Here is a 24,130-nt window from a genome sequence, read left to right as displayed (position 1 = left end):
GTGGCGATGATTGTAAAGTCATGTCGAGGGATAAGGATGATTGTGGTTGTGATGAAGCCTCCTGCAGGCGTCTCGAGTGATTTGGGGAAAAGGCTTTTTTTATAGTCCGGGCTTCCTGTGTCGTGATCAAGAAAGAGTGGGGGCCTGGGATAGAGGGACTCTTCTGGCTTCCGGTTCCAACTCACCACAGGAAGCCCAATTCATAAAAATCCTTTTTTTTTCAGGCCGCGCGTTTTGTCACGTGGCTTAAAGAAGCCGAAGAAGAAAGTGACGATGAAGACGATGACGATTAGAAAACTGGATTAAAGTCTGGATAGTTCTAATATGTTTTCATACTTTCGAGAGACAGCCCGAGTCAGTCAAACCTTTGTTATTATTCACATTCAATCATGGAAGAGACGCAATGCGCACAAATCTCAAAATAACTGTATCAAAACAAAGCTTTCTCCTTCATTTACCCAAATTAGATCACAATAGCTTTCCCAAATCAACCGATGGAGATTGTTGTCTTATTACACTCTGTAGCTTAAATAGGATGGGAAAAAGGCAGCTTGCAGAGATTCTTGAAGGGTATTCTGATTGGCTCTATGCCTCTCGGTAATATAAGAATGATTTACAACCATCCAGGACTTCGGTTTTTGTGCTGTAAATTATAAATAAAGGAAACTATAGTGTTCGTGCCTTTTCATCTCTTGTTCTTGACCGCTTACTTGATGGAAATACATATTTTTTCACGTGTTTCCAGAATTCCAGAAAAGATCCATATCCCCTTTCACCCCCCCCTCCCCCTCCGTAATGGATAAAATACAGAGGTTGTATGGGGCTTAGCTGTAACGTACGTTGACGTACAGCTGCATACATCCTTGCCATATATAGCAGGCTTCGAAATACTGGGGGGGGGGGAAGGAAGTGGATGTAAGATAGGTTAGATGTATAGATGGCGGAAAGTGGATGCTTAGTTAGAGAATGTCTATCAACCACTTGTTATTGTTTAAAATTTAAAATACAGGTTTACTTTCTTGATTTGAATCACTCGGTATTGTTCTGAAAAAAAAGTTTATTTATCCGTATATTTTGTAAACATGCCTTTTCTTAGTCTTATTAAAGAGACTAAATCAGCCTTAACATCACGTTTAATTTTCCTTCCATTTCTTATTGATGAACTTAAAAATTAACCCGTCAACTACACTTTAGCATATTGCACTTTCTGATCTGATTCTATTGTTCTCTTTTGTGTTTTACTGACTATTACCCTTTGACTATCACACTTTGTTTCACGGGTTAATGAAAACCGCTCTAAAAGCGTGAAAGATTAGTTAGTAAATAGTACTACTTTGTACAATTTTGTCAAAATAGTTTTTGTCAAAAACTGGAACGCCATTATTTAGTAGAATATTTGGACCGTGACTTTGGCTTTCTTTTGTCTCACTGTATCGGTTGAGCGGCCACACTATTTTGTGAGTGAAATTGACAATTCACTATTCAGTGATTGTACAAAATAGTGCAATCTAGTTTTATTAATCTTTTACTGTTTGCACTCTAAGAACCACGTGTTCACATGTGGTGCCATGTTTTTCGGGAATTCCGCTGCCCACTCCCACGGTCATGACTTGAAAATCCGCCAAATGGCTAGCATGAGAGTGGTACAGGAAACCATGCTTCCTAGAAAAGGAACAATAACCATGATTCTTAGAAAAGGAAAAATAACCATTGTTCTTAGAAAAGGAACAATAACCATGCTTCCTAGAAAAGGAACAAAAACCATGCTTCCTAAAAAAGGAACAAATAACCATGCTTCCTAGAAAAGGAACAGCCATGATTCTTAGAAAAGGAACAATAACCATGATTATTAGAAAAGAAACAATAACAATGCTTCCTAGAAAAGGAACAATAACCATGATTAGAAATGGGAAAATAATTATGATTCTTAGAAAAGTAACAATAACCATGATTCTTAGAAAAGGCACAATAATGATTCTTAGAAAAGGAAAAAATAATCACGATTCTTAGACAAGGAACAATAACCATGATTCATAGAAATGGGAAAATAATCATGGTTCTTAGACAATGAGCAATAACCATGATTTCTAGAAAAGGAACAGCAATGATATCTAGAAAAGGAACAATAAAGATCATATTTCGATTTCTGTGTCGCTTCCATGTCCCTGACTATCATGGTCAAAGGGGCATCACCTTCCGGGAAGGAGTGGAGAAACTTAATCGAAAGGGTCGCTTATTCTGTATTTTACTCTAATAGGCGTTATTAATGTCCTCATGACGACTTTAAGAGACTTTAAACTTTGTAATATATCGTTTAGATGGTAAAGTAATAACATAATTGTGCCATCAAAATTTGATAAATGTCCTTAGCAAAAAAGACTAAAAATGCGTTTTGTCAAACAAGATAAAAATGACCGCTGTAAGACAGGTCAACAAAAACTGGTCTGCTAAGGCCTAGCTTTTGCTACCCATTATGCCTATCGATCATTGCCCAACTCACCGACTAGGTATTTTATAAGGTCCAATTTCTGGGTTTCCATTTGAGTACCAAGTTTAGCGATCTGCGGATGTAACAAGTCATCTAACATAAGATTCTGGGAAGAATTCTAAAAATAAAAAGTCAACTACCATAAAATTCCGGGAGAAATTCCCCCTTTACAATGTGTAGTTCCAGAAAATATCCATACCCCCCCCCCCCCCCCCCCATGGATGGGATTGGAAATTCCGGGGGAGGGGGGAGGGGGGAGGTTCAAACCCACAGGAATTTCCAGAGGGGAGGGGGGTAAAATGCCCTTTTTCCTTAGCCTTACTGTTTATTTTTTTCAAGGGGGTTTTCTGGAACTACAAAATGAGATACACTAAAACTAATCTAAACGTAACGAGATTGGAGCTACAATTGATAGTCGGGTCGCTTAGCGCACAAAAAAAGCTCAATCTATACAGAGTGGACAAAAGCACCAAAATTGGTATAAATATAGCCTAGAGGATGGTAATCAATATTGAGACCGGTGCCGACCGGTACCATTTGCGGATCCATAAATAAAGAGCAATAATTTTTTTAGAAATCTGGTGTTGCGGGTAAGATTTCATACCTTTTCAAGACACCAAAAAAATCAAAATGCACATATTTGAAAACGATTTCCATCATTTCAACTGTATTCTATCGAATTTCGAGCCAAAAAAACTTATAAATAGCTATAAAATTGAAGAAGAAGGAAAACCTACTGGAACCCAGGCCCCACGCGGCTTTATTTACATCGCTTTTGCTAACATGCAAATATGACTCATTTTTATTCATTAAATAAGCACAAATGTGGTGCACATGAATTTTCCCAGAAATTTTATTTCAATAAGTTCTCTAAGTATTATATTAAGGGCTATAGAGCTTTAATTTAACCAGCGCGGCTGTAATTGATAGGCCCGCCAGCAGGGAAAAAAAGCTACCGATGAGGGAGATTTTTCATAGCCCATTCTGCGTTGATAAATTATATACCATGACAACTCGGATCATTTGTTTATCTTTTCGTTACGGCCCTGTGTTATTTTAAAATCAAAGTATCACAATTGTTTCCGAGGCGAGAGCCTCGCTCTACCCTTCGCTAGTTATGGGTCAAAGCGGGGGAGCCGGCAGACGCCCTTGACTTCCAACCACTCGGTCGTATGAAGCCGAAAACCCTAGCTAATAGCGTTCCATGATTTATATTTTCATTTTGTAAAAAAAAGGATATCGAACTAATATAGATCGGCAGTGGTGGCTGGCGTCTACAGATATGGCGCTTAAAACCTTCTGATCGTTAGAATAATAGAATAATTCTGGCTTACGTCAGGTTTTGGGCTAAGCGTGTCCTCACTTAAGGTTGACGCTAGTATCGTCAACATTAGAGTTTTTGAACACTTGTTTTTAGCACCGTGGTTTCTTCGGCACCTCGAAGAAAACGTCCCTAAGAAAGGAAAAATCCTCTGTTTGGAAAAGAATTACCCGCGGACACTGGGCACATGCTAGCGTACGCGCATCATTCTGAAAAGTCTCTTTCAGTTTGTTTCAGAATAACTTTCTCCCCTTTATTACAATAACGGTCCGTTGATCACTGATCCGCACCTTAGGAAAAGCCTCGAAAACTCTGTCCTTTAGTAGAAAACGGTTAAAGGATTTCTTATTCCCAAAATCTACCAAGCGTGTCTCATGTACATTGTGGAGCTCGGACATCAGAAAAAGGAACGTACCATTTTCAACAGCCTCCACTTATATATTCTGTTAATATATTCTATAAGCCTGACAAAAGCTCTACACTTTTTTGTCATCCTCTCTCGCTTCCTGGATACCTTTCCTTTTCTTATGCTCCACGGCCCTTTCCATCCCTGAGGTCATCATTAAGACATCTTTAGGATAATAAAATAGTCCTCTATTGGTGCGGCGATTCATCACTATGATGCACACGTAGGGAGCAATAAGCACTTTTTTTTTCGTAGTGCCTCTGCTGGTCAGCTTATTTTAAAAGTGCTTTCGAGCATTAATACCGCAAATTTGTGACAATTCCTGTGCCATTTTGCGCTATTTGCGCGACAAAGAGTTCCTACGAAGATGTTTCTTTTGCAGAACATCCAAATCCTCTAATATTCTCAAGAAAAGAATCACAACCTAATAACTTTGATTAAGGAGGCATATCTAAAGCATCTTATTGGTCTTTGGTGTCTAGTCGACAGACACTTACAAATCCTCCTTATTAAATCCATCTCTACCTCTTTTTATTTTAGCAAACGTCAAAATACCCGATAATTGCGATTAATCGCAGATTTAGAAGAAATAAATTTAAAATCAAGACAAAATTTCATATTTAGTAGGTTATAGACATTTGACGTCCTTGATACATAAAGAATGAGCTTTTTTTACCTAAAATACGTGATTTTATGAGGTACTTACAGCATATATACAGTGCCAATATAAGCCGCCATCTTGGATAACCGTGAGGGAGATTGGGTCTTAAATAAATCATTTTAATGCAGCCGACGACAGTTTTATCTTGAAATATTAACAAATACTATTATATTTCACCACAGGGAGCCCGTGATGGACGCATTTTTTTCTAATTTTTATTCCGTTATTACACAAAATCCTCAAGTTGTACCGGTGGGCACCGGTCTCAGTATTTATTAGCATCCTCTTTGCTATCTTTATGCCAAGTTTGGTGCTTTTGTCCGCTATTTATAGATTGAAACACTAAGCGACCGGACTGTGATGTCTGTTATCAAAAAAAGTGCTACACAGACTTTCATTCCAAGTATTGAAAAGCTGTTTTGAAAATTGTGTTTGTGGTTTAAACAATGTTCTACACAGGTTTCATAGCTCAAAGGTTCAAAAACTTCATTATTTGCTGAATACCTCTGTCTCAATCTTATTGCCATTGTCCTTGATGCGCTGGTCGCGAATTGCTAGCTGAAAAAAAGGACAAAACAGGTTAATTTAAATCACAATGAATCCATAAGCATTTGCATGTATAATTTTGATCAATGGCCATCACCATGGGTACGTGTCCATCAACTTGCATCACCATGGATACATATCTATCAATGTGTATCACCATTGGTACACGTCCATCAATTTACATCAGCACCAGATACCAATCAGTGTGCGTCGCTAAGGGATACATGTAGCCATCAGCATACGTCGCCATGGATAATGTATAGCCATCAGTCTGCATCACCATGGAAACATGTCCACTAGCATGCATCACCATGGATATGTCAAGGTGTCAGCTACATCATCATGGATATGTGAGGTGTAAAGCCTTGGGCTGGTGTATTTTTAGATACGCCCGTCCATAAAAAAGTAAAAATAAAAGTCATATGGCTAGTATCTAACCTCCTCGCTCCTCCTGCTTTTTTCGAGACTCATGTCAAGTCGAATACTTCCTTTCATTTTTTGCATCTCATCCTGTGAACGGATAGCAAAATTCAAAATATATAGATTAAGGCATTGCCTAAAAGCGGAGCTCCAAATTTTTGCTTAATAATTTAAGAAATATTAAATATTATTATATTTCTGTTTTAGACGTTGTCAACGATTTCACAGATCACGCGACCAACTTGTTATACCTCTTCCCCCCACATCTACATGACACATAACAAGTTTAGTTGTCATACGATGTTTCGGCGTCAGGGAAGTCTCTTGTTTTCTATATGCCGTTATAAAGTTTATTAGAGTGATTTTCATTAGCTCGTGAACTACACTTTAGCGTATTACACTTTATTGTGATCTGATTCTATTGTTCTCTTTTGTGTTTTACTGACTATTACACTCTTGATATCACACTTTGTTTCACAGGTTTATGAAAACCACTCTAAATTCAATTTGCAAGGCAGAGTACATTATAAAAATTTGTGGTTGTGGCGATTCCCAAATCTGCTTGTCAGAATAATTTTATTGGTTTGCAAGGATGAGCTCACCCCTTGTCATTTGAGAATGATAAATTAGCAGTTTCCATGATCTTTTGCTTTGCACAAACCTTCAAACTTCAAGATGACAAAACGCAGTAAAATTCTGTTGGTAGTGAGACTTTTAGTTGTGTTATCGTTAATAATTTGAACTAATTTTTACTGCACATTCCTGCTCTTTTGGTTGGTTATTTATTGTCAGTAGCCAAGAGAAAATAAACCGAGTAAGAAAAAGGCGCTAAAAGCGCTTCAAAAGTTGAGTTTGGGTTTCGCTCCTCGTGGGCAAACAAGACACGCTTGACTAAACTCCGGAGCTCCTCACCACGTGGCAGTTTACCGACAACTAAGTCTTTCACGGACCTGGTCCAGGCCCTTTTATAGTGCAGGTCCTTGTTTAAATGACATTGCCTTTTGCTTCCCTAGTGTATGGTAGCTGTCAAATAATTGTTTACCTGCATAAATTGCTCCAATGATTTTACTTTTTCTTTCAATTTCTGTGAGTAACAAAATAGAATACACCATAAAAATAAATAGCCTGATCATCCAGGGAATTAAGGTAAATCCTCATAAAAAAGTCTGCTATGCCATGATAAGTGTTTCAAGTTGGTTATGAATCAGGAATAACTCGATTTACTATTGCACTAGAAAAGGTTCCAATAGTGATAACCTTCAAACAATGCATCAACCATAGACAAAGGTTTGTTTGGGCAAATCAGATAAGAGTTGTATGATATAGAGTCCATGCAAGTGAACACAGATCAAAAAAATGCTCACGAAATATGATACCCTTTCTATATACAGTAACTAATTAATATATAACTATATATTAAAAAAATTGATGCAGGGCAAAAGGTTTGTGATTATGCCCTGTATTTTTTGCCATCTCTTAGGGGTTTAAACAGCTGTTGATCACACCCAAACTGCTTTATTTAGGATAAGTTATTTTCTCTAATAGCATATGTTAATTTTTACGTTTTGTCCTAGCTTACAAGAATTTATTTCATTTCATACAAGCTAGTTGAGATATCCTGGTTAAAAGCCAGCCCTCTTTTCCTGCCTAAATATCATCCTTTACATATTTGGATCTAGGATTTGTTCACACTCTCAGACCAATATTTGTTTTATATGGTGCTAAAATTTGAATCTTTGTAAAAAACAAAAAAAAATTACTTGAATAAGAACTGAATGATTTTTAGTACCTGCTAAAAAAACCTCTAATTAAAGACATAATTACCTCATTCTCCTCCTTGACTTGGGCAAACTTGCTTTTTTCAAGAAGAAACATCTCATTTCTGCAGATAAACAAATGCCAAATGGAAAATTAGTCTAAACAATGGTAGCCAATACAATACAATAATCTTTATTAATAGAGGGTCACATTAATCACTGTGAAAGTTTTCTAACAGCCCTCAGCTAGACATCTTTATTGATAGGAATCTCAAAGAGTGAAAGCTAAACAATGATTTGGAGAGGAAAGGAGGGGGTGAGGTGCTAAAAAAGTGTGTTTAGAAGCAAATAGAAACTGTTTCATTTTAGCTGTTCAATACATAATTGTAAAATAATTAATACATACAATCATTTAAAATGTATAAATATTATACCTAACTTCATCATATGTTGATTTCCACTTCATCTCCAGTCTTTCCTATAAAAGACAAAACAACAGAGTTTGCTTGAATAAGAGGGTGGGGGTTTGGGGACGCAGGCGACTGTAATAAGAGCCTTAAAGAATGTCGATCAACCACTCATTAGTTACTGTTAATGATTAAAAATACAAAGGTTTATTAGCAAGAGACCAACAAAAAATATCAATCTAAGAATAAAGTCTGATAAGTTATTAACAATATTTGAATGCACATTTCTTGGTTGCTTGCTTGAGTAAGCTGGTAAAAATGGATGCTTTGTAGGATTGAGTGGGAACATAAAATGGTGGTATGATTATCCTTCTTTTAGATTTACATGGGAGTGAGTCCATGACGGCACATACATTTGATTTTTCCTCATGCTAAAACAAAAATATGATAGCACATGAGGAAATCTAATGTGAAATCTGTTGTGAAATTCGCCAAGGGCTTAGTGGTACAGACTTTGATTTTCAAACAAAGACAGAGGCTGACTATAAAAGATACCGACTGCCATTGCCAGTGAGTATGCACACACATAAAGATACTTGTGTTACAGAAACACCATGGTAAAAACATTGCCAATGATAGTTCATAGCTGTAAATTGTTATATAAAATATATCTTTTGTGGCTGTAACAAAAATACATTCAAAAGACAACCATTTTTGCTTAGTTGACGCATGTACACTTCTTCAAAATCTGTTCAGGTATGACTTTTACACTCTACCATTTATCTTTTTTTTCTCTAGACACTAATTTTGAGATGTTTACCTTGTCAAGAGTAGACAAAGTATTAGAGGCCAATCCACTGATACTTGTATTGATGATTTCCACCAAACAGGACGTCACTGATTCAGCTTGTTGTGTAGAGAACCCTGTAATCACCAAAAATTACAGTAAAAGTGACCAGGCATGTTTTTGTTTTTATTTCTAAACTCTCATTTATGTATTCCGTAAATAATCATTTTTGTAAACAAAAATATTATATAATATTTATTTATTTTTCTAAACTTCAAAAACAAATCAAGTCATTTTTTATTGTTAGTGGCTTGTTACAGAAAAAAAATAGTTTTGAGCCCTCAAAATAATGCCACACAAAAGTAGGATTCACTGACATTGATTGCTTTATATAAAACAATTTTACAAATGGGTTGCATGTATCCGGGTGTGAAAGCAATATTTTCATATATTCCACATATTCCTGTTGGCATTCTCCTACGGGACTAACACCCAGGGGGATGGGGGGGGGGGGGGGGGGGGAAGGAAGCTTTAGATATAAAAAGGAGGATTTGACAAAGCCCAATTCTTCAATGCTAGAAACTTGCAAAAATCCAAAAGATATCCACAAAAATTTCTACACCCAATAAAATACAAGACAAAGTTTTCAATCCCAAGGCCAAAATATATAGCTCTCCCTGTTTAAATAAAAAAAAAAACTATTAGCAATATTTCTTTGTATTCTGAAATCTGCTATATGCTTACCATTCTCCTGAAGTTTTAGGATTAGCTTGTGTGTATCAAAGTGAAATGTGACACCAGCTGGGCTGACATATGAGCTAAAACTCCTTGGTTTACTGCTGACATCATCTAAATAGATTAGATTAGAACAATGATTACATAACAAATTTAATGTTTTATTCTCCTGCTATACAAGCAAATAATAAAAACATGTAATATATATAACAATAAAATAACAAAAATATACATTATGTATTGCACCATTAGGTCGAAATATTGCACCATAGGAACTGTAATTTGATATGCACAATAATGGGAAATATTGAATTTTTGTTGGTGATTGCATTTTCCACCCATTAATAGCATAGTGTCCATAAGGCGAATTGACAGTACCTTGTATTACAATTTCTAGCACTAAATAAACCTCAATAATTTGACAAAAATCATAAAAGCTTGGAGGTGGAGAATCTCCCAGTTTGAGTGAAAAAATATCCAGGATTTTTAGGATAAAATCTCCTGTTCAGGACAAAATAAATACTGAGCAAAAAAAATACAGGATTCTTTAGGTCTGAAGATACAAATAGGGGTTTAGTCACCTTCATTTTTTTCCATATTAAATTTATAACACTGTTGTTGAATAACAAGTCTCAGGGGTACATCCCCCCCTTCCCCTTGGTGGTTCGTTACTTATTGTAAGGTGCTGCCGGAGGGTTGGGCATGCCTGACCTTAGACGGGAGTCTCAAGATTTTGGACCCCTTTTCCCGCTCTCCCACGTTAAGCACCAAATCTCCCGCATTTTAGCTATTTTTATCGCTTCAGAAAAATTATTCTATAGAAAATCATCATTTTGCCTATTTTCTATTAAAATATTAAAAACAATAACTCCCTTGTGTAGCGCAGCTTATCTAACTCGTCCATCTATAAGTGGATTTGTTTGCGAGAGCTTTTTATACGGAAAACGCCTGCGAGGTTATACCCACCCCTCCCCAAAAAATGAATATACCCCACCCCTTCCCCAAAAAAAGTCTCAAGCATTGAGATTTTCAGGGGTTGACAGGTATCGGAGTGAGGGGCTGAATCAGCAAAATAAAAATCGAGGAAAATTACAACATCTGGTAGAAGTAGACTTCAACTAATTCCGCTGCCTACCAGGGGAGTTTTATCTCACCCAAGGGCACATATTAAACCCTTTTTAATTGGAGATAGAAGCACCATCTTGTCTTTTCACCGCCATTTCTCCGGCCATTTCCCAGGGTCTATTTTATCCCTGTCCAATTAGAGTAAAACTCCCTGGGGATATGGGCTCGAAAACAAAACAAAGCACGGACATTTAGCTCCCTGCCCGGTAAAATCCCAGCATGTCGGGGAATATACGGGGGTCAATGGAAACAAAAGGCTAGGGCTTAAAACCGTATTTAAGATGACCATACCTTGACATGAACTTATATATAGTCCTTTTTCAACTTCTTTATATGCTGTCCTGCAAGTAAGCTTTTTACTGATTAAGGCTAATCGCCTAAAGCTCGTTGGAACAAATAGGAAATTTCTCTGTGACATTTCGAATTATATTTTTCAACATGGTAAATTACTTGCGAGCCTGCGATCAAAACTCGGTCCCAGTCTCTACCCCGTCAAAAGGAAGGTAGGGAACAGATTTTGCCTATTATAAATTATGACATTCGCTATTGTCGTGAATGTAATGATGATGGGTTCCCGAGCCATATCCGGTTAATAAGTTAATAATCACGCTCGGGGATCTATCTTCAGTACATTCACGACCATCACCGTCACACCGTCACTGTTCGTTGCTGTTGCTGTTTTTGTTATTGTAAGGGAGCGGTCATTTTTCACAACATTTTAAAGTATTAGTTTTGTTCAACTGATTTGAACGGGCAGCTCTGTCTGTCAACCATGAGAGGGATTCTCAAATTTTATTTATAACCCCTACATATTTTTGAAACGTGCAGCCCCCCCCCCCCCCCCCCCCCTCCCCTAATCGGCGCCTATGTAAGATTGGGAGGCACAATACAAAACATTTAGAAAATATTTGGGGGGGGGGGGGGGGGGCACAGCTACGCCCCTTCTTGTCATTTCCTGGGGGCACGTGCCCCCTGTGCCCCACCCCCTGCTACGGCCCTGGTTTTTGTTATTGATATCACCACACCAAAGTCACTTTGTTTGAAGAAAATAAATGTCTGTTCGCCTGTTTGACTTTGCTGACGCGGCAAATCCAATTCAGCCTTGGATCAGTTATAAGCCGCCCATCTGGCAATTATCCAGCCCCCAATACTGGATCCGCCCCTGTATTTAAGTATATTTTCTACCACAAACGTTCCATAAAATGATCTATAACAATATTTCTATTTTTGGTTTATCTTTCTGCTAAAAATACATATTAATGAGATATATCATCTGATCTAAATTAACCAATAAGATTATAGCAATATTTCCTCAAGTGTCTTGTTGCGCTTGGTGCAAATACTCCTCTAAGCTTTCCTATTAGACCCCATCAGATATTTTGCCTTTAAGAAAAGTCTGCAAGGTAAGCTACAGTCGCTTATACTTTGTCTCTAATATCATGTTAGACACCATATGTCTATCTAAAGCACCAAAAGGACTGGAGTGATTTATTCTCACAAAATTACAAACAGGAAGTACTGCAGTTTGCATCTCTTGGCGCCTACTCCCTCTTTCGCGGTACACTGAAGTTTTCTCGTGATGGTTCCTTCTTGGTAACTACCCTCGAGTGTGTTGGATATCGTAATATAGCTGCACTTTCGCTTGTCCGTAACTCAGAACCTAAATTCTTATATGGGCGAACTTAAGTTTGTCGTAGTCAAGCTAGATATCCTAACCTTTACGATTCGATATAGTCCTCTCGTCTTACCTCTCCTTACCTTGTGTGCATCGAACCTCTAGTTAACGGAGCTTATGCTAGCTATCGATAGCTCATTTAGTAATCAATGTGTTGGGATCCTAGTAGTGTTCGTCTCTTATGCTGGCTCTCGATAGCTATGTTAGAGGCTATGGAACCAAGCTATTATTGCTGTTGTTGGGACCTAAGATTTTGTTGACCATATTTTATAGTATCAAGAAATCGAGACCGATCGTTAACGTTAACTACTGTTAGTAATCAATGTGTTGGGATCCTAGTGTTTGTCTCTTATGCTAGCTATCGAAAGCTATGTTAGAGGCTATTGAACCAAGCTATTATTGTTGTTGTTGGGACCTAAGATTTTGTTGACCATATTTTATAGTATCAAGAAATTGAGATCGATCGTTAACGTTAACTACTGTTAGTAATCAATGTGTTGGGATCCAAGTATTTGTCTCTTGTTTAAAAAATGTTGAAAAATATCACTTTACAGTGTCATATTTGTTGGTGTGGTGTGGCGATGTAATGTATAGTTATTTTGACGCGCTAATGATCACTGAAGCGTCGAACAGTTCCATCAAGGGTCACCACTGACACAGGGGAAATAAATCTACATAAGTTTACGCATCTGTGAGTTTCGCCTGACGATGGGTAATTTCCCTGATTCCACCTATCCTAAGGTGACCCACAGTAAATGATCTAATACACGCCCCCTATCTGAAGAACTTCGCCTATCTAATTAACAACCTCCCCCTAAGCTTAAAAGTTTGTAATGAACGCTTCCCTCCAACAAAGGCCCCCTTTGTAAAACGCCCCCCCCCCCCTTCCCCTCTCGGACCATAGAAATTTAAAAAAACGGCGTTTATTAGATCATTTACCGTTTTTTTTTTTAGAGCTTGTCATGTTCTTTAGCCTTTCAGGGACAGCAGAATGTTCCCAAATAAAGTACGGCGGGGAAATGTGTGTGTGTGTGTGGGGGGGGGGGGGGGGGGGGGGGATGTAGGTGTAAGCTGGAGGGATTGTTAGTACGAAGGGGCGTAGGGGTTTACAGATAAAAAAACAAATACAGTACAGAAAAAGATGATAGAAACAGTTTAGAAAAGGAAAATACCAAGCAACCGATTCATGCATGTCACACTTGTAACACTATGTCGGAACATGTAAATACTGCGCCTTCATGTAAAAACATCACAGCCTCTCAGAAAAGTGTGTGTGGGTGTGTGTAGGTGGGGGGGGGGGGGGGGGGTTGGGGGAAACACCCTTCCTCCTGTCCCCCCCCCCCCCCCCCCCGTCCACTGCCCTCTTTCTAGTCGTTCCACTTATTCCACAATGTACAGAGCAACTTAAAACAGCGCTCGGAAAATAGCTTTATTCCTACTTATTTTCGGCTGTTATATTCCTTGAAATCGGCATAGTCAGGGTTATTTCATTGACATGCAATTTGTTTGTGAGGTGCTCATTGCTTATTGGATGGTCAAAGACTTGCATAGAGCATAGAGAATATGATGATTAAAAGTAATACTTATAAATAATTATATAGATATTTATATAGCTATTGAATCATTACGAATCAACGAATGGACTAATTTGCGTTTCACTCAAAATGTTTTTTCTCCACTTTAATGTAATATGTAATATTTATGTGTAATGCCAATCTATGCACCTACGACCTATAACAAGATTTTCTTGTATTCTTTTACAGGCTCATCATGTCTTTTGCGCCAGATTTACTGGACGCCGAGCGCGAAAATTATCTGCGACTCGCGCAGCTTCTGGTGGAGGGCGGGACCTCTGCGCTAAGGAAACAGTTTGAAGATGGATTAGTTACATTATACCCTGGTGCGACGCTTGGCGGAGTACTTGCAGCAAAAAAGGGACAACTGCAACAACTTAAGACCAAAGGAAAATTGAATCAAACCCAATGGAGAATGCTTTACCCTGCAAGTGGAGATCCAAACATGAACAACTTTGACATCACGTCATTGTCTGTTTTGCTAAGAAATATTGGTAGCTCGCGGCGTCCCACTGATCCATTTTGGAATAATGACCCACCTGACACAGATACTTCCAAAGAGGCCAATTATGTGAGATTAAGATTGTTGAGGAATGAAATAGGACATTCTCCTAATATAACAATCAAAGAGGGTGAATTTGAAACATATTGGAGGAGAATTTCAAATGTGCTGATCTCACTTGGAGGGAACAAGGGTGAAATAGATCATCTAAAGACAAAGCCCCTGGCCACAAAAGATTATGTTGGAGTACTTCAGCAGTGGATGGCCTCGGATTTTGTGATTTTTGAGGAGTTACAAGAAATAAGAAAAGAGAATAAACAAAGAGACGAAGAAACGAAACAAAGGGACGATGAAATGAAAAAAATAATGATGAAAATTGGTAGGTTTAAATTTATTTCATGCGCAATAAACGATGGCGATGGCTAGGACAACGAAATCGAAATAGATGCGTTGAAAAATCTACTCAAATTTAATTGCAATAAACTTAGCAAAACAATATAGTCAGAGACAGATAAAAATAAACTTAGGCCATGACCACACGTATACGGAATCGAATGAATCTGCAACTTTTTTTTCCGTAATCGAAAAGTTTGCCGTCCACACGTAGCGTAATCGTATCGTAATCGCCTGTCCCGTATACGGCGATTCCGTAATCGCTCTAGCTTTACACGTTGAGACGCCATCTTGTTTTATTCTACGGCTAGAGACTGGGTACGATTATGACGTCATCGTAATCGAAAAGTTACGGATTCAACCGTCCACACGGATTTCGTAATCGAAAATTTTCGGATTCGACCAAACACACGTATCGTAGCGTATTCGCTCCGCTCCGCTTTCGTTAGCGGATTCAAAAAGTTGCGGATTCGTCAGCGTAATCGTCGTATACGTGTGGACGATAGCCGTATCCGAAACGAAAAAGTTGCAGATTCATTCGATTCCGTATATGTGTGGACATGGCCTAAGGACATAATTTCTACAGTAGCGAACGTAGTTTAGTGGAACCTAAACTACCTGAATTGGCCGTGAAATTGGGAATTTTCACGTCGTGGTTTGGCGGGAAACGGCTGAAATTTATCAGACAAAACGCATTCTCACGTGCTGCTATTAAATTCTGAATCAAATTCCATTGTTTTCTGCCGTCGTCGTCCACGTCGTCCAACGTTCCCGTGCTAAGGTCCCTATTGAAGCCGCGGCGGCACAGACTGGGAGGGGGAGGGTCGAGAGGCTGCCGCCAATAATAATATAAAGAAATAAAACCATGCCTTGAGATACGCAAATTGCCAAAATATTGAGACATTTTGCAGTAATTTTAACAGTTTAGAACTAACATTTTCACATTTCATAGCTGACCCCCACCCCCCCTCTTCCTTCCTCCTCCCCCATAACAAATATGCAAATATGCTGCCGCTGCCTCTTGTGATGTGACATGAGTTTGTGAACGAAATTGGAGGAAGGTGAGAGGGAGCGCAATGATGGTCCCTTGTAACAGATACATACAAAGAACAAACTCCATTTATTACCATAAATGCTCATTTAAGCTCCCCGGGCGCTTATTAAAGTATTTAAGTAGTCGCTGGGAAGAGGTTAAGGTTTTTGTTTCAAAATTCAATGTTGTTTTTTCCCTCGGGTCCGATAACCGCTATGATTGGCCCTCGATTTGTCATTTGATTTCAAGTTTGCTGTCGTCTCTTACATTCGAAGGAAAAAGGCATAAGGAAAAACATGCAAAATGTATCTACATTCAAGAGAAGTATATTTGGCGAATATATCTTACCTTCTGTGGAGAATCAAGCAGAAGAAAATATCTCTACGATCAATTCCAGTAGAAATTGACATATTAATTAAAAAATAATATTTTCTAAAAATGGTTGGTCAAAATTCAGAGAATGAATTTAAAATTCCGTATTTTCGGCTAATTAAATGTGGAAGGATTTTACTGGATGGTCAGTACGAGCAAAATCATTCCGAACATCAGCGAAACTGTCAATAGCGACCGTGCGACCATAACGTAAGGCCCCATTCATACGTCACGCTCCTTTTAACTCCGCAAAATGTTACTCCTTGTTACTACGCAAAATGTAATAACATTCAACGCAAAATGTACCTTAACGCGAAATGTAATAACGCAAGATAACATTAAAATTACATTTTGACTTAGTTATTACATTTTGCGGCGTAACACTCCTGCCTAGTTTAGACGCCGTTTTCTTTCACGTACCGTTGCAAAGGCAAATGCATACAAATAAACTAATTCGATTGTTGTATGTTTATCTTTATTAAGGGGGCGCTTTTATTTGAACGCTAAACGAGCGTTTACAATATATAGTACTAAGGGAGTGTTTATTAAATACACCAAGGGAGGGGGAGGGAAGATATTGAGGGGGGCTCCGAAAATTTTTAACCATCAAAAGGGGGGCACAGAAAAAAAGGTCCTCTAAGGGAAAAAGAAAGAAATTTTTGGGTTCTATAAGGGGGAGCACCGAAAAAAATGTTTAGAATGAATGGGGGGCTCGGAAATTTTAAGGTGTCTTGATAAAGTGTCCACTCTTCTTACATCTATTTTATTTCGTTTTATTTTTTTCAGCTTGTCAACTCAACATCCACATCGATTGCAAAACTCAACCGCCATCTCCACCGTCATCCCTATCATCGCAAGCTTCGAATGATGAAGTCATGCAAACTATCGTTGATTATTTTTTTCGGAAGCTCAATAGGGATTGCCAACGACTTGTATTGACTGAGCTTACAGCGCGATATAATGCTGAGTATGTCACTTCCGAAGAGACCAATAGTCTGAGCATTACAATCTCATGCCAGTCACTTGAGGGTCTGCAAAAGCTTTGGGATGATTCCCAGACTGGTCGCTTGAATGAAGAAATGGAGAAGCTGTTGGTGGTCGATGAGGTCTTACAACTGTACAATCTGAAAGAGATCAAACTCCAGACAAAGATAGTTCCTGAAGACTTTGTTAACTGCTGGAATCAAATGAGTAAGTTTTTTTGTGCGTGTATCACATGGTCTCCAAATAGTCTCATATTGCTTTGGGTTTGTTATCAGAGCAAGGAGAGGAGGAATGTTCCCAGTATTGTGGGGTTATAGCGGGGCCAAGAGGTTGATTCCCCTACGAGGCATGTGCTCGTTTTAGATGGTCGGCCCACCTTCCCCCCATCAAAAGCTAGACAGTCCCCCTCCAACATCAAAAGCTAGACGGTCCACCCCCCATCAAAAGCTAGATGGTCGGCCCACTCTCCCCCTCAAAAGCTAGACGGTCGGCCCACCTTCCCCCCATCAAAAGCTAGACGGTCGCCCCCCCCCCCCATCAAAAGCTAGACGGTCGGCTCACCCTCCCCCCATCAAAAGCTAGACGGTCGGCCCACCTCCCTCATCAAAAACTAGACGGTCGGCCCCCTACCACTCTTTAGCAGTTATTCAGTTCTTGAAATTTTTATTTACCGAAGTGATTCGAATCAACCCGGTGCTTATTATTTTTTTTTTGGGGGGGGGGGGGGGGGGAGGCAGGGGGCGGTTTTTCGAGGAGGGGAGGGGGCACTTTTTCATTTCAGCGAAAAAAAAAACAGATTCTAAACCACAATTTGAAACCAAAGTATAAAAAATAGGCCCGCAACGTACATGTAGCTACTGCAGGCAATTGTTTACAACTGTAATGTTATTATGTATTTCTGGGATATTTCTTTTTATACAGAGACTCCAATGGATTAAAAAAAAAGAGAAAAGAAAAAAAAAAGATAATGATCAGTGGGGAGGATTCGAACCTATGATCTTAAGCAACGTACTCGCACATGCGCAGTAGCTACGATTCCATTCAAGGTGTGATTTGTTTTAGGAGGGAGGGGAATGCGGCGCTTGGGAGGGGGCGCCTATTTTAAAATTCCATGTCGAGGGGGATGCTGGGAAGAAGAGCGCTCATTTGAAGGAGGGTGCTTATTCGAATCATAACGGTACATACATTATTTGCGGCAAAAAAAGATACATCACAATGCATCGGATCCAGAAGAAATGTGTAAACTTTGAAAACATCTAGGGCCTACTTGAACTCACAAAACATCATTTGTATATTTTAGAATCTGACCCTGACACTCCGTCGGCTGACGAACACGACCAAGAGGTGGAACAAGAGTTGATGAGGCGCATAAGAGAAGCCGAGGATGCAGCACAACGCGAGAAGGAGAAACGAAAAGTCATTGAAGCGGCCCTGGCGCAAATGATCCAAGAAAACACTTCAAAGTTTGTTGACAAGCTGAAAAAGAAAGAGTTAACGGAAAGTGAAAGAGAAGAATTGCTCCAGCTCTTGGTTGCTCATCACAAGGTGCTTCTCGAAAATGTTTCTTGTTTTGAAGATTCCTTAAGGGATAAAGAACTCGGATTCTTGAAAAACATTGTTCACGACTTGAACAATAGTGTAATGAATGTTAAAGAAGGGAAAGAAGAGCTTGCCAAACTAATTCCCAAGTACCATGAGATCATGATAAGGAACATCGAACAAGATCCCAAGAGTGAAAAAAGCTACCAAGCATTGAGGGACACGACACATGATTTGTTAGACGGTTTGCGAGACTCTTTTAAAGCACAGATAGAGCACACCAAACTAATTCCTAAGTACCATGAGATCATGATAAAGAACATCGAACAAGATCCCAAGAGTGAAAAAAGCTACCAAGCATTGAGGGAAACGACACATGATTTGTTAGACGGTTTGCGAGACTCTTTTAAAGCACAGATAGAGCACACCAAACTAATTCCTAAGTACCATGAGATCATGATAAAGAACATCGAACAAGATCCCAAGAGTGAAAAAAGCTACCAAGCATTGAGGGACACGACACATGATTTGTTAGACGCTTTGCGAGACATTTTTCAAGCACAGACAGAGCACACCAAACTAATTCCTAAGTACCATGAGATCATGATAAAGAACATCGAACAAGATCCCAAGAGTGAAAAAAGCTACCAAGCATTGAGGGACACGACACATGATTTGTTAGACGCTTTGCGAGACATTTATCAAGCACAGACAGAGCACGCCAAACTAATTCCTAAGTACCATGAGATCATGATAAAGAACATCGAACAAGATCCCAAGAGTGAAAAAAGCTACCAAGCATTGAGGGACACAACGCATGATTTGGCAAGATTTTGCAAGGGAAAAGAAGAGCTAGACGAAATTTTCCTTAAGTATCACACGTTCCTGTTAAAGAACATCGAGCAGGAACCAATGAGTGAAAGAAGTCACAATGCACTAATAGCCGCAACGCATGATTTGTCAGAATTTTCGTCGTGTGTTACAGACGAGGGAAAACAACAACTGTCCAAACTTCTCCCTCAGTACTACACGATTTTATTAAGAAAAATCGAACAAGATCCCATGAGTAAAAGCAGCCTCGACGCACTAATAACCGCTACTGATGATTTATCAAAAATGTGGCACTCATCAGAGATCGGTAAGCAGGAAATTACAAAGCTTATCCCTAAGCACAATGAGAACATACTCAAGATAACGGAAAGAGTAATGAACGAGTCGGGATCTGCAGATAGTGGACTTGACCGGTTAGAAAGGGTGATTTCTATTTTAACCAGTTTGGTGAAGCCCACATCACAGGACAATCGGAAAATCCTCGACCTGATCGTTAAGATGGCAGATGAGATATCACAGGACACAGAGTCTGTAAAGGGTCTTGATCGAATTCAGAAGACGGTAGAAGACCTAGGCCGTTTTCTTCAACCCTCTGACGCCGGGCAAAAGCAGTTGTTTAAATTGACAGACGAACTTTGTAACACACTGATCCACAGGGTAAAATTGTCTGATGATCTGGAACCTCTTATTCGCAGAGTTGAAGCCTTGAGTAAAAACCTCTCTGGGCCAAGTTCTGACAGAGTTGTGATTTCATTACTTTCTGTAATTGAAGCAGCATTACGACTGACGAAAGAAGATCCCCATCCCCACCTATTCGACTCTCTCGAGAGGTTGTGTTGCATTGTGATTGATGAAATGGAGGTGACTCATCTTGATGGAGAAGAACTCTCCCGCATTCTCACCAGCTTGTACAAGTGTTTCGCCGCCTTAGCTGAGAGTCCTCGATACTCTATAAAAGTGCAATGGATGATAAAAAAGCAAATGATGGCATTAGAGGAGATGATTAAAAGGCATCCAAAGTCTGGGAAAGAAGTAACCAAGACTATTCCCTTCAGCTCTTCTGACATCGGCGGGTTAGGATTGGGATCTGAAAAAGGAAAATGGCAAGTTGTACAGGAACAAAAGAAAAAGGATACTTCCGAATTTCCAGAGAGCCACCTGGAGACAAGAAAAGATACTGAATTAAAATGAAGAAATAAAATGTACAGGATGAGGGATGTCGTGGAAGAGTGATCTTAGAGTGTTATCTGACAGAACGCTCGATGTACTCCACGACGATGAAAATCAACATCCAGGTTTATAATATGACTTTCTTCAATAAAGAAAATATAGTGGCTTTAACGTCTCACATCGAGGCTCAGTTAAGTTAGAGAGAATCGTTCGAGGCTTTAAAATCTGGTAAATGATCGAATGGATTGAAAATAGTATTTGTAAGAAGCGTCCAAGTGTCCAAGTGCGAAGAACCTTGAAATTAAATAGACTAGATCCTCTGCATATAATTCAATCCACTAAAAATTGACGCCTTTCTAATTATCACACGTGGATAAAATAACCAGGAATGTTTTTCGTCGCTGTTACACACTTTTTAAATAGAAGAGTGCTGATAGTGCTCATAAAAAATGATTTCACCACAGATGTACACAAGGAACCCAACGTAGCCCTGTAGTGTCTGAATTATTCTTTTTCTTCTGACATTTTTATTGGAAAAGAAAACTAATTTCGAGAGAGTGATGATTATGGCCATAGGCTGACTGCATGTGTACGAAAGGGTATAATCCATTGTTCGCTATTTTTACTCAAATTTATGGTTTCTCCCCTTGAACCACAACGACAGCGAAAAAAAAAAACATCCGCCATTATAGTTTTATAGAGATATGAGACCATATGATTATTTGAAAGAGTGTTTGTAGGTTGAGCACGCCACTGCTTCACGGATATATTCAAACATGTTCTAAACAGGGCATTTGCTGAGAGTGGTTGCGCATTCATATACTGTATAACATATGCGAATAACTAAAAAGCAATTCTCTGATAGGAGAGTCGCCTTTAAGACGTTAAAACGCGTGTATAAACGAAGCTTAGTGTGTATCGTCCATTTGGATGCTAACTAGCGGATATGATCACGTGTATCTCATTGTCGCTAGTTCGACACAGAAAAGACGTTTGTCAGTCATTATATTTCATTATGTAATGCAGCCGCTTACTATATATGATGTAATCACTAGCTTTCAAGTTTTTTTTCAATATTATATAATGTAATCAATTTTATATGATATAGCCACTAGCTAGCAGTATTTTATAATGCAGCTCCGCTTACTATATATGATGTGATCACTACCTTTCAAGTTTGTTTTTCACTATTATATAATGTAATCAATTTTATATGATGTAGTCACTAGCTTTCAAGAGTGTATTTCACTATTTTATGATGTAGTCACTAGCTTTCAAGAGTGTATTTCACTATATATGATGTAGTCACTAGCTTTCAAGAGTGTATTTCACTATTTTATGATGTAGTCACTAGCTTTCAAGAGTGTATTTCACTATATATGATGTAGTCACTAGCTTTCAAGAGTGTATTTCACTATATATGATGTAGTCACTAGCTTTCAAGAGTGTATTTCACTATATATGATGTAGTCACTAGCTTTCAAGAGTGTATTTCACTATATATGATGTAGTCACTAGCTTTCAAGAGTGTATTTCACTATATATGATGTAGTCACTAGCTTTCAAGAGTGTATTTCACTATATATGATGTAGTCACTAGCTTTCAAGAGTGTATTTCACTATATATGATGTAGTCACTAGCTTTCAAGAGTGTATTTCACTATTTTATGATGTAGTCACTATATATAATGTAGTCACTAGCTTCCAAGGGTGTATTTCGCTTTTAATATTGTATTGATAACGAAGTCACTATATATGATATATAGTCACTAGATATCAAGTGTGTATTTTAGTATTATATAATGTAGTCACTATATATGATGTAGTCACGAGCTTTCAAGGGTGTATTTCCAGAGCCGTAGCAGGCCACGAAAGATTAGGGGAAGGGGGCACAATACAGAAACATCATGAAATATTGTGGGGCACAGCCACGCCCCTACCGGTCATTTCCTTATAATTTTTGAAAATATTGGGGTAGACACATACCCTCAGGACCCCACCCCCTGCTACGGCCCTGATTTCACTATCATATGATGTAGTCACTATATATGATGTAGTCACTAGCTATCAAGTGTGTATTTCACTATTTTATAATGTAGTCACTATATATGATGTAGTCACTAGCTATCAAGTGTGTATTTCACTATTTTATAATGTAGTCACTATATATGATGTAGCCACTAGCTATCAAGTGTGTATTTCACTATTTTATAATGTAGTCACTATATATGATGTAGTCACTAGCTATCAAGTGTGTATTTCACTATTTTATAATGTAGTCACTTGACTATATTTGATGTAGTCACTAACTATTAAGTGTATTTTTCATTTAAGAAATAAAGCATTGTGCCAGTTCCTTCATCGACTTTAAAAAAAAAAACAGGCATTTTTCTGGAAGGATTCACACACAGATCAGTGAAGCACGCAGCCGCATTTTCAAAGTATACTAGTTTTTTACATAGCCGTAGCAGGCCTCGAACTATTAGGGACTTTAAGGTACGAGTACGGCTACGAGAACGGCGACGGTAGAAAACAATGGAATTTATTTGAGAATTGAAAGACTGCACGTGAAAATGCGTTCTGTCTGATAGATTTCCAACCGTTCTGCGCCAAAACACGACGTGAAATTCCAAGTTTTACTGCCTGGCGACTACGTGGTCGGTTAAGTATAAATTCGCCTTTCTCTGTTTCCTATTCTAGAAATGAAGCTTACAGTTAATTTCTGTTTGTTCATGAATATAAAGTATAGGTTATTTCATCGAAACTATTGTGGAATTTGTCTACAAGCGTTAAAGTGTTATTTCGGTCACTCCGTCCTAGCCGTTGCCATTGTGGCCCCTTCTGCTAATTTCCTTATAAATTTTGAAAATATTGGACCAGCCTCCACTGCAGCCCGGCATTAACTTTTTGTTTTACCTTTTTTGTCGTGAAGTCAGGTCGTTGTTGGTTTATGGCCTCTTCACCAGGATAGTTCTTATTAAACAAGCTTTTGCGAAACGATAAAAAAGTTGCAAGACGTTTGCCGACCCACCAAAAGAAAAACGTTTACATTTTTGTTTTTATGTTACACAATCAAATTCGTTAAAAAAAAAGAAATTAACGTTTGTAATCCTTTCTCAATAAATATAGAATACTTTGAACTTACAAGGGTGGCAAAATTTCCGGGATATTTTGGAAAATTGATAACTGTCGACATTTAGCAGCATATTGTAGAAAATTCTTAATTGCCACTAAAATTACGATTCTATAGTGTACATAGTCAACAGAAAACATCAACTGAATCTCAATTCAGATTTGCTTGGCCTTTCTCAACAAATATAGAATACTTTTAACTCACTAAGTCGACAATCTACTAAGTTATTTGAATACATTGAGAACTGTCGGGCATTAAGTCCATTGAGAAC

At 38.5% G+C, this 24,130-nt stretch overlaps 3 protein-coding genes across 6 annotated transcripts in view; 2 read left to right on the top strand and 1 right to left on the bottom strand.

Annotated features, from left to right (window-relative positions):
* Positions 1 to 676, top strand: part of LOC5503017 (translation initiation factor eIF-2B subunit epsilon) — a 29,260-nt gene extending 28,584 nt beyond the window's left edge. The window contains exon 21 of the mRNA XM_048722820.1: positions 225 to 676. Within this exon, the coding sequence (XP_048578777.1) occupies positions 225 to 293 (69 nt within the window). The 3' untranslated portion in view covers positions 294 to 676. The remainder of the gene's footprint in view (positions 1 to 224) is intronic.
* Positions 677 to 1,039: 363 nt separating this feature from the next.
* LOC116612551 (mitochondrial calcium uniporter regulator 1) lies at positions 1,040 to 11,084 on the bottom strand. 4 transcript variants are annotated; one of them, XM_048722824.1, is made up of 10 exons: positions 10,945 to 11,084; positions 9,538 to 9,642; positions 8,827 to 8,930; positions 8,034 to 8,077; positions 7,667 to 7,724; positions 6,885 to 6,926; positions 5,861 to 5,932; positions 5,381 to 5,434; positions 2,501 to 2,561; positions 1,040 to 1,662 (listed from the first exon to the last, which is right to left on the bottom strand). In XM_048722824.1, the coding sequence occupies exons 1-10, from the start codon at positions 11,069 to 11,071 to the stop codon at positions 1,604 to 1,606; spliced, it is 726 nt and encodes a 241-aa protein (XP_048578781.1). In that variant the 5' UTR covers positions 11,072 to 11,084; the 3' UTR covers positions 1,040 to 1,603. The 4 variants fall into 4 exon arrangements, with proteins under 4 accessions (XP_048578781.1, XP_048578782.1, XP_048578784.1 ...); XM_048722825.1 differs by having other exon boundaries at positions 5,381 to 5,430; XM_048722826.1 differs by lacking the exon at positions 1,040 to 1,662 and adding an exon at positions 1,788 to 1,798 and having other exon boundaries at positions 5,381 to 5,430.
* On the top strand, positions 11,020 to 23,082 carry LOC116610601. The gene is made up of 4 exons (XM_048723093.1): positions 11,020 to 11,156; positions 14,092 to 14,783; positions 16,929 to 17,393; positions 18,487 to 23,082. Exons 1-4 carry the CDS (start codon positions 11,092 to 11,094, stop codon positions 20,745 to 20,747), a joined length of 3,483 nt encoding a protein of 1,160 aa, XP_048579050.1. The 5' UTR covers positions 11,020 to 11,091; the 3' UTR covers positions 20,748 to 23,082.
* Positions 23,083 to 24,130: the final 1,048 nt, after the last annotated feature.

Source organism: Nematostella vectensis, chromosome 15, assembly GCF_932526225.1.
Source record: "Nematostella vectensis chromosome 15, jaNemVect1.1, whole genome shotgun sequence".
NCBI lineage: Eukaryota > Metazoa > Cnidaria > Anthozoa > Actiniaria > Edwardsiidae > Nematostella > Nematostella vectensis.
This window is presented reverse-complemented; position numbering and strand designations above follow the sequence as displayed.